The sequence below is a fragment of the Mizuhopecten yessoensis genome, unplaced genomic scaffold (assembly GCF_002113885.1).
Source record: "Mizuhopecten yessoensis strain PY_sf001 unplaced genomic scaffold, ASM211388v2 scaffold6863, whole genome shotgun sequence".
Taxonomy (NCBI): domain Eukaryota; kingdom Metazoa; phylum Mollusca; class Bivalvia; order Pectinida; family Pectinidae; genus Mizuhopecten; species Mizuhopecten yessoensis.
The window spans coordinates 81,885-92,630 of NW_018406762.1; the positions used below are offsets into that span (position 1 = coordinate 81,885).

General features: G+C 35.3%; 1 protein-coding gene across 3 annotated transcripts in view; it reads left to right on the plus strand.

Annotated features, from left to right (window-relative positions):
* The window catches only part of LOC110452740 (contactin-like), a 46,492-nt gene extending 36,897 nt beyond the window's left edge, over positions 1–9,595 (plus strand). For all 3 annotated transcript variants that reach the window (XM_021501387.1, XM_021501386.1, XM_021501388.1), the window contains exons 15-25: positions 653–779; positions 1,168–1,332; positions 1,590–1,745; positions 2,006–2,100; positions 2,458–2,544; positions 3,065–3,212; positions 3,709–3,830; positions 4,780–4,966; positions 5,436–5,551; positions 6,676–6,850; positions 7,661–9,595. In XM_021501387.1, coding sequence (XP_021357062.1) covers positions 653–779; positions 1,168–1,332; positions 1,590–1,745; positions 2,006–2,100; positions 2,458–2,544; positions 3,065–3,212; positions 3,709–3,830; positions 4,780–4,966; positions 5,436–5,551; positions 6,676–6,850; positions 7,661–7,788 — 1,506 coding nt within the window. In that variant the 3' untranslated portion in view covers positions 7,789–9,595. The remainder of the gene's footprint in view (positions 1–652; positions 780–1,167; positions 1,333–1,589; positions 1,746–2,005; positions 2,101–2,457; positions 2,545–3,064; positions 3,213–3,708; positions 3,831–4,779; positions 4,967–5,435; positions 5,552–6,675; positions 6,851–7,660) is intronic.
* Positions 9,596–10,746: the final 1,151 nt, after the last annotated feature.

A 10,746-nucleotide genomic window follows, 5' to 3' on the forward strand; every position in this document is an offset into this window, starting at 1 on the left:
GTTGACAAGAAAAATTTTCCGGCAAAGTAAACAAAGGCTACAGAAAACATTTTCCCTTGCAGACATCCTGGTCGTCTTACGATATTTTTATCTTCAAATATATTCATCATATTTGGTAGAAGGTGATGTTGTTTGCCTTTTGTTTTGATTACATTATATTTGTACAGAAGATATTTATCCAGGGACCAGTTTCAGCTTAACTTTATCAACAAATATGTCAAATATTATATTTTCAAATTTTCTGCATTGTATATGCATTCTGGTATAAAAATAGGTTCTATTTCACTTGCATATGTTGAACAATGAAACACACACCATATTTAATATCGTATTTAGTTCATTGTAACGCTGATAGGATTACTGACAGCTGGTCTCTGTACATGTGTTTTATCGATAATGCTGAACATCAGTAAACGGGTAGACATACCTACACAAAGAATGCAACAGGCCAGAATGGGTATTCCAAGAAAAGGTCAACGCGACAGGTCTTTTGTGTTTGACTGTTCTTCTGGGATTTTTGTTTATAATTTGATTTCGAATTGCATCCTTGTAATTTGACTTCTCCGATGATTTATATATTTTTGTTTGTTTGTTTTTCTATTTCGACAAAATACCATTTACATTAAATGTGTGGTAAAACTTTCCTTTACAGGGCGAGCGGATAAATATACGTGGACTGTACATAATGTACGCCGATTTCCACCACACTGGCTACTACGAGTGTCAGGCACTGACAACGAGGTCTATGATCAAAAGTGGAGCGACATTAACCGTCAAAGGTACATCTAGTAATACAAAAAATAGTGTATGTGTAGGGGGAGGATGATGAGAAAAGTCAACTTCACAATTCCAGAAATGTAAATGATTTATCGCTGCTGTAACATATTGTAAAGAAACACGATCCGAACAAAAACAAAATTTGGAAACCATTTATGTAGTTAATTAGTTGTTCATATGTATTCAGTTGTTTGTATTTTGTCTTCACGAACGTACGTGTAATAAAACCATTATTTACCTCTGCCCTCATAGTAACACTAAGTATTTGCATGAGCGTTTCTCACCTATCTTTTTGACTGTGACTCCAGTGGCGCTCGTCTTTCTATAATTTTAGATGTGGTAAGACCATTTGATCCTGGACAATATTTATATTCATTTTATAATGTTCAGGACCCCCTGGGGAACCTGCTGGAATCTATGCAGATCTATATAGTAGAACACCTCATTCGCTCCGTCTGAAATGGACCCCACCTCCAGACCACGGCAGCCCTATCCTCTATTACATCATTGAGTCAAAGACACAATACAACCCCGAATGGAAGGTGCAGGTAGCAAGTAGGTATTCCTGCCTTTAAAATAGAAAAAGTGGCCAACAGAAATACTAGAAGTATAATACAAGTTACAATTTGCGTTTCTTAAAAAATGTTTTAAAACACAAAATCTCGATAAGGTATTATGTGTGTACCAAAACCACAGAATAGGAATTGCTATGCAGGGATGCAGAACATATCTACCTAAAATAAGCGCATGAAGGGCATACACATTTCTTTTATTTTACAAACATAAACTTCTACTTGACTTCTTGTTTTCAGATATTTCAGAGCAGGACGCCCTGTTATCCGATCCCGGCAGTGGTATGGATAAGAGAACGTTCATGGTTACGGGCCTGAAACCTTTCAATGACTACTTTTTCCGGGTCAGAGCCAAAAACAGCTACCCAACCCTGGGTCCAATTAGTATTCCGTCAGGTAAAGCTCCATTCCACAGAATGAGGTAAAATAGACACGATATTCTACACGACACTTTCTGTTTTATATGTATGCATTTGATTTTTTTTAGCATTGCTTCTATTTTGTTGAAAGCTTTCACTTACATGAACATGATTTAGTGTTTTATTAATATTTTGTCTTTTTTACGCTCGACATATACGGAATCATTTTGTTACATTTTGTAAGCTATTTGGGTGTCGTTTTTGGGACTAATTCACATACATGGGGTCTTCTTTTAGATTCGTACCATCTTGATGGCGCGGCACCAGTTGTTGCCCCTAGGAAAGTGACAGGAGGTGGCGGCACTGTCGGCGTTCTAACCATCACGTGGTCGGTCAGTATAGATGATGCATTGTTATTCGTGCCATCAGTGATCACTAATCAGGAAATCTATCTAGTGCTAACTCGTTGATTTAATTTTCTTTTATTGTTTGTGTAATGGAGAGGGATTTATCTGTTAATTGCAAATGTTATCATGGATATTATAGAATGAATGGAAAGTGCAGTGCCAATATAATAAATATGAACGTGTTCATCTTTCTCTTTGACGCATACACTGATAAGGTATATTTTTTGCCGCCTTTGTTCGATCCAGTGTTTTTGCCAAGACAAGTATCGATATTAAGTTTTATTAATCTGATTTGGGTTCTCCACGGTGTAATACTTGTATCTTTTCTTAAACATCCCACAGCCGCTTCCTTTGGAGGACAGAGGCGGTAATTCAATCGGCTATATTATCTACTGGAGACTTCAAGGCGACACGACCGCATACAAACAGGTACGTGTAATGCATTGCATCTAGTTCTACATGTAGCATATTGCAAATACTAATTAGTCAACATTGTGTATATATGCCATTCTTAAGAAAAATGAAGGGATTTTTTTTCTCTGTTTTATATAGCAATTTTGTCAGTTCTAGAATTAATATAAAAATAAAACATTCTGTCAAAGTTTTCCGCAGCATGAGTTAAACAATATTGATAAAAGTAGTTCCTTGGAAGAAAATGACATAACGTATATTACAAATCATTGCCTTTCTTTTTGCCCCTTTCGCATTTGAACAGAAGGAAAACTTAATACCGGTCGAACACAAATATACATTGAATTAGTAGCACAGTTACAGTGGAAGTATAGAATATGTAATCAAATTCAAAACAGGACGAAAAGGTTTAAAAAACACAAAACAGACAATTTGACGTAGACAGGCTTTTTCGGTGTACAATACTCAACGAAATAAAAATACCTGTATTCGTGTCAAAATTGTAATCAACTTACAAATTCCTTTGCCTTGTTTGAAGGTTATGAAGACGGGAGATGTCAGTCAACACGTGGAAGATGTCGGCCTAAATAACTATTACCTCCAGTACGAAGTCATCATCGGTGCATTCAACGAGTTCGGATATGGACCAAACAGCACGATAGCCATTGTCTACTCCGCGGAAGGAAGTGGGTCTTTACGCAGTTATTATTCATTGCTTTTACCTTATATGTGTTGCTTCAGATACGTTAAAATACTTGCTGAGTCCGATGTAATATTCGTTCAAATCTGCTTTATTAACTCAACAACATTTTTTCGTTTTAAAATTTGGTAATCTTTCTTCGTTGGTAGTGTAATAACACTTTTCATTGGTGAATAATAATGAGTTACAGAGATATAGTCACATGCGTTCATGCTGTATTTGTCATTCGAGAACATGCGATAGCAACACTCTTTCACTTACTTCGTTTTACGAATGTAAAAAGTGAGCCATGTATTTGTATGGTTGATCTTGAACAACATTGCTTTGACGAGTGAGAGTCTACGCGTGCATGTATACATTCTATCTTTTTCGCAAACGTTTGTTGTACAATTACGATGATATAAAATGTGTACCTTGTATGAGAGAACTTGATCTAGAAGTTACGCTAATAGGAGCTTAACAGTTTAACAATTTTCATGCAGTGCCCACGTTTGTGCCGAAGAATATCAGAGGAGACGGGGTCAACTCTACGTCAATATATCTTACCTGGGACCCAGTACCAAATACTCGTCAAGCTATGAAAGGTGTTATTCAGGGTTTTGAGGTAAGGCATGAAGTTATACTGTGTTTCTTTTCTTACCCAAGTGTTACTGAATAAATTAAAACAATAAGACGGTATATATATCTTATAATTATATTATATTCTCTCATCTGCTGTATGTGATGTACAACACTTTAGAAACTACTGTCAGTAAGTTGTATGAGACTGTGAGTCTTCCGCAAACGTTGCTCCGTCTGGATATCATGTTTGCAATGTGACCTATTTATAACAAATCAGGGTACACTTTCTTAGCCGATTATCATACTTGGGATTATGTAATGTTTAGCTAGAAAACAGCGTGAAACAACTTCTCATGGTTCCAATTTTTAAGAAGCATTGTTGCTGTATATATCGTATTTCTGTCGTTAGAAAAATAGCAGGATATGATGGGATATTATGCCATTTATTCATTATGTAGTATAAATGTACATTGGAAACGGAATATGGTGAACCTGTAGAGTACAGTGCTTGTAAGGATACACACCTATTACCCTTCCGCAAAGGAAAGGTTTTCCTTTGTTTCCCGGCATTTCATCATGTTTCACTGGCTCAAAGCACATTTTAAGCATGCGTTATCATAAGAACATGAAACAGTGTTAATTCCCTACCACAAGTGTTTACCATATCTACATCATATAGATAGAACTATAGCACTATGGTAGAAATGACCAGGCTGTCGTAATATAGTTGTCGTCTGTTTCATTCACTCTGAATTCTGATGATATAACTTTTTCACTACAGAGGCAGCAACGATTGAGGACAATATGGAATAGATCATTCGAGCGCGACAGAGAAACACGACCTCTACTTCAGGTCATTTGATCAATAAAATCAAATACTTGTTATGTAGAATCTGTATCAATATGTATTTCATGATAATTTTTGGATCACATACGTTAACGTTTTCTGCCGTGTTGTTTGAACGTACATTCTTAATTACTACTCTCTCTAGCTGAATGTCGAAGACTTTAATGACCCAAACCGAAAGTCTGGTACAACATACCTGTATGGGGTTCACACGACTGGTACAATCATAGGTGTGGAGCCAAACTCGGACTATTGGGTGACAGTACAGGTTTTCAACACTGCAGGAGAAAGCAACCCTAGCGAGAGATATCGAATCAGTACCTATCTCAACGGTAAGAAAGCCGCATTTACTTATCCGAATGCCGGTAATTTCTTGGTTAGGAATTTACAATTTCTCACCTTGAAGGTTTTTTTCTCAATTCTTACATTTCCATAAATAATTGATCTCCTTATATAATGTTCAACTTGAATGTGGTGTTCAGGTGGCGCAGTAGAGCACTCGCCTTTCATCATTCCGATCGGACGTGAAAAGGAATGGGGCAACCTGCACGACCACTCCGGTTTCCTCCAACATTAAAACCCGCCGCGCGCTCACATCCGGGCCAACAAGAGTGATTAATATAAGTTGCAATAACTTGTTGTGAAATAAATAGATTTACTTGAACGTTCTTCAGGTGGAGATTAATACTGGTCAACTATTGACCCAAGGTTCTTCTATTTTCTAAATTAAAGTTGCTGTTTATAAGCTTTTCGAAATATATCGAATGAAATATTTATCATTCGTTTACTTATATTTGACAGCACCCTTCCTGTATCCGGAGTATGTGACGATTTCATCCCATGGTTCCGAGAGTGTGGCAGTCAAATGGCGTGGTATCAGTACTGGGCTCCTGGAGGAGTCCATCAAAGGCTATAAGGTACACATAGCAATGGTTTCCAAGTTAAAGGTAATACAGATATATTAAATACTGGCATCAGTACTGGTCAAGCAACGGCGATAAGGCAACCAAGTTCTTGCTGAAAACGTACTATTTTTGACTCGTTAGAACGTCGTCAAATGCAGTAATGGTAAGGATATTTTGTTTCCAACTCAGAAATATTATTACTATATTACAACAATGAAGCCCATTTTACACGCCATTCTAAGGATACCTGTACCACTTAAGGCAGGATACCGGGTGATTAATGGTTTTTTTTTTTCGTGCACAAAGTAACCTCACCTTATTATCACTTTTTATATAAATGTGACAAAACTGGGATAAACTTATTTCTAAACATTTAATTTGGATAAGTATGATGAAGGGTCATATTTGATTTGTAGAAAAATAAAAAATAAATCTACCTGGTATTTACTTACTTTCACGTCATTATATTGATAATTATGTGACAACTAAACTTACATCAGATTCTTTATTTTTGACAAGAGTTACTCCCCTTACTCCTTTTCGATTTAACTTTTTCCAACACTATATATCACTATATGATATAGCTCTAGTCGTTAGGTTTTAAAGCCTGCATCATGACAGTGTCTTACAATAATATCAGAAATTCTGAAATGATTCCATTAATGTTTTATCATCAGGATATCAAGACCATATGTAATCTTTTAAGTTTATGGATTTGTACATTTTTATTGCGATATGCTTTTTTCCTACACCTGAACGCTCTTTTTTTAACAACAGAAATACTTGAAATGGTCCTAGACACAGTTGTAAAAAGGAGTTACTTTTAGTGATATATATTATTCATTGTCGTTACCTACGCAGTAGTCTGTTTCTCACTGATGTCGATCATGTCCGGTTCAATGATCATCCTACCGCATTGGAGCTTCGAATTCGTTAGGTCAAAAGACTGGTATGAACGGATGGTTACTTTTGATATTTAATATTGTAGTACAGTCTTGCTGTTTGACCAGTTGACCTAAATTCTTTATACACGTACCATTCTTGACTATCATATCAAATCAAATATGTGTCTCGGTTGATAATTTATGTTTCTCACTGCTTAGGTGTTGAATGTAGTGAGATATGTTGTTTTACAGCTCGAGTACTGGCCGAGGGGAGAGAACTTCCGAGCAGCAAAAACCGTAATTACAAACAAGGTAACGAATGCGGTTATCTATGGGATCCAAAAGGATGTTATATACAGCCTAAGAGTACTCGGCTACAGTAACGGCGGGGACGGCAAGAAAAGTCCAACACAGTATTTCACTCTCGGTGAGTAAAGGTGAAGCCGAGACATCTTTTATCTAACTTCAAATAAGCTAATAATTAAGCTTATATTTCAAATATCCCCAAATTTCTTTTTTTCTTTTTCTTTTTGCCAGATTATTACAAGCAATGCCAACAAGATACTTCGTTGGGTGTTGTATACAGAATTTCATAAGAAAGTCAATTAAAATAAACGCATAAAGTCCCCGGAATACCATTTTTTTTTTTTTTTTTGTTCAAACATTTATATCTTTTAAAGCTAAGATCATGAAGCTATCTTACTTGTCAAATATCAATCAAAATAATACGTCATACCTTGTACTATCATGATATTGAGGGTTATCGCCCTTTTCGGGATGTTTTGTCACATTATACCAAGGTTCGAAGTGATTCATTCACGGTTACTTCATATTCAATTTACTATTCTGCGCTCCTTAAGAAATAATTGACCAAGGTTCCCTCATGGCGGTTTTAGTACAAAATTTGAGGTTTAAGCGCTATACTGTAAAGAAATCATTTTTTGTACTGTCACTTATTACATCGCATATGTTGTGATTTGATTAAAAAATGTCGTGAAACTGATAGATATGCGGAAGGTATACTAATTTGAACGGAACTTATACTGGGTGATATACTGAATTTTATGCGAAATGCATACGAATTATACTGATTTGTGAGCATACAATTGTTCTGTATTAAATTCCAGGTACAAATAATGCTTTAAGAAAATATTTGGTACATGTTAACTTAAAATTAACCATGACGGTAGTGAAACCAAGCGTACTTGTGATTACCGAAATTGTATTGTCTTTTCAGGTGGACATGTTCCAGTGGATCCGACAATATCATTCATGATCCAAGTGGGCGGCGGCACCCAGATAACACAGTCTCTGGTCATCGTTCTCATCATCTCAACGTTGGCAACTTATATACCTATCCTATAGAATTCAGGGTTAGACATTGTATCAGAAATCCAGTGAGTGAGACTTAGAAATGGTTGTGTGTGGATTTATCAAAACTTATAAAATATGTAACCGCACTTAACGTATAAGTGAGTTATATGAAAGAGTATAAACATGTTTTATCGAGAATAGTATACGCAAGCCTTATGAAAGAGTAGGGAAAAGGCTTTCGGCACACTACGACAAAGTATAAGCAGTACTGGGGTAAGAAAGCTATGTGAAAGTCTATAACAGTGAACTCGTTAAAAGATTATAACAAGAATCAGTTCAGGTTATAAGTGAGTTCTGTGAAAGGTCAATGCATTTTTCACGGTAAAGAAGAACTGTAAGCTCTGAAATAGATCGTTTACTTGAAATCTAAAATTGAAGTGATGAGAAAACCGATAGAGTTATATTTCCATGTTAATCTATACTTGTACAGTATTACATATTGCATAAATAAATCATCGTATACATGTTTAAATCCGTTGACGTATGGACTTTACCCTTTATATATATAAATATATATACACTGATCAATGATATATTTGTACAGATACCTATTTGAAAGTCATGAATAGTATGAGTGCTAAACAGTACCAAACACATTATCATATGTTTGTGAGTGAGAGAGTAAGTGAATATTTATTCCATCATGTTATTCCTGTATCCATGCATTCTTACCTTCCAAACGGAACATGACAAAAACTGTTGTTTTTTCACTGTAGACATTGTGAACATGTCAATCGATTACTGTACTGTTATGTTTAAAGCGATACCATTCATGTACAGGAATACTTCATTTTGTAGCAATTCATATCCGATTCATTGCACTGATTGTGGAGGTAAATCTTTAAATTTTTGTCACAAACACACTTTTTACGATGAAATCTGCATTTTCATCTCTGTAAAAGTCAGCTGTTTGACTCTAATTTCATATGTTTTGTATTGCAGTATAGCATCTACTACCATGAATGAACTAATCTTAGTGTAATCATACTGTTAACGTACCTATCTAGGCGCACTTTGATTTTAATGCATTATCGAATTTTAACAGATTAACGCATTATCGAATTTTAACCGATTAATGCATTATCGAATTTTAACAGATTAACACATAAAAAAATTGGCGTATCTGCAAAATATACAAACCAAAACAATAAACAGGAATTTAAATTTGCGCAATCATCATTCTGCGAAACACATGGTATTATAGCGCGAAAAACGCTGAAATAAGACTACCACTAAAAGGTGTTTGTTTGCAGTATTTTGGTTATCATAAAAACAAAATCGTGAGTAATATATGTCTTTCTAGAGTTAATGCTGTACATTAATAGCCCGCCAGAGACAATGATACTACTAGATATGAATACCGCTAAAATAAAAGCGTTCCACTAAAATTATTGTGTTTACAGCATACAGATACGTTAATATGACAAATTAATAACTCCAATGAAATAGATGTGTGAATGGATATTTTTTGAGATACATATCATAATTTTATGATCAATTATGTTTATTTTTTTTAATTTTCATATTATACTATAGTGCTTGTTATGGACAATCAAATTGATTCCTCTCTGAAATAAGTGCGCGTGAGTTTGTTTTCGTTTACATATAATTCTTTTTTTATTCTTTTTATATATTAACGGTTAGTGCTTGTTATTATAAATCAATATCATAATCATTTTTTCTGTTAATCTCGTTTTATATATGTAGTCATTGAAATACGTGTGCTACAATGTTAGATAAACTTCATTATGTTTCATTATAATACTTCCCATACATTTTAATAAATATTCTTTTGGTATGAAAAGCGTTATTTCTTTTCTTATTTTCCAAATTAATAACAAAAGTCTTGATTCTTTCGTAAATACAAGTAATCCAAATTGTCACAATATCCAGTCTGTGACTGTACAGTAAGTAACGAAGCCATTACACACGTCATTTCCCATGATATTCATGTTTCCGGTTCATCATCTGGAAACGAGGAGTCCTTATTATCTAATGGGAACGAGGTTAGCCTGGTTATTTACTGGCAACTAGAGTGGCCAGATTATCTACTGGGAACGAAAGTGGTAAGATTATATACTGGGAACGAGAGAGGCAAGATTATCTATTTGGAACGAGAGAGGCAAGATTATCTATTTGGAACGAGAGTGGGAGGATTATCTATTTGGAACGAAGGTGGCGGGATTATCTAATGGGAACGAAGGTGGCGTGATCATCTAATGGGAACGAAGGTGGCGGGATTATCTAATGGGAACGAAGGTGGCGGGATTATCTAATGGGAACGAAGGTGGTGGGATCATCTAATGGGAACGAAGATGACCGAAGTATAGGGTCCCTAATGAATATCCGGCTTCCACATTTCGAACATTAATCTAAATATTAACTTTACATACATGTCATAGAAACAGTACATTTTCAGCTTCAAGTCCAAAATAGAATTATTAGTAAATGGGCAACACTCCTTCGGTATTTTAAAAAAAATCGCATTTTCTTTGCACGCATGAAAATTCCTATTGACAACTGGTATAAGAAATTATCTTTAGAATACAAGCGTAAGTGTTTATATAGACGCCAGATCGCGGATATGTCACTGTATACTGAACTCGATACACCAAATTCAGAAATATCTTATAGCTGTCAACTCTGATGATCAAACTAATGGAATAATTTGTGAAATTAAAATGTAGAAAACCCATGTCGTAATTCGGTATTCGTGAGAATGCATGTCAAATATCTACCAAGTCATACCCGTTCCAAAGCATCTCTGGGTCAATGATCAACTCATTGAAGTAGTTAGTTTATCCGCCCTGGTGATTTACCTGTAGAATTCATATTGGAATCACCATGACAACAAGGAATTCGGACGTTTTGTTAAGTAAAATATTGTAAACAAGATATGTTTCGCAAACGGATATTAAAATGGTTTCACATCCGCTGTTATTTGATGGG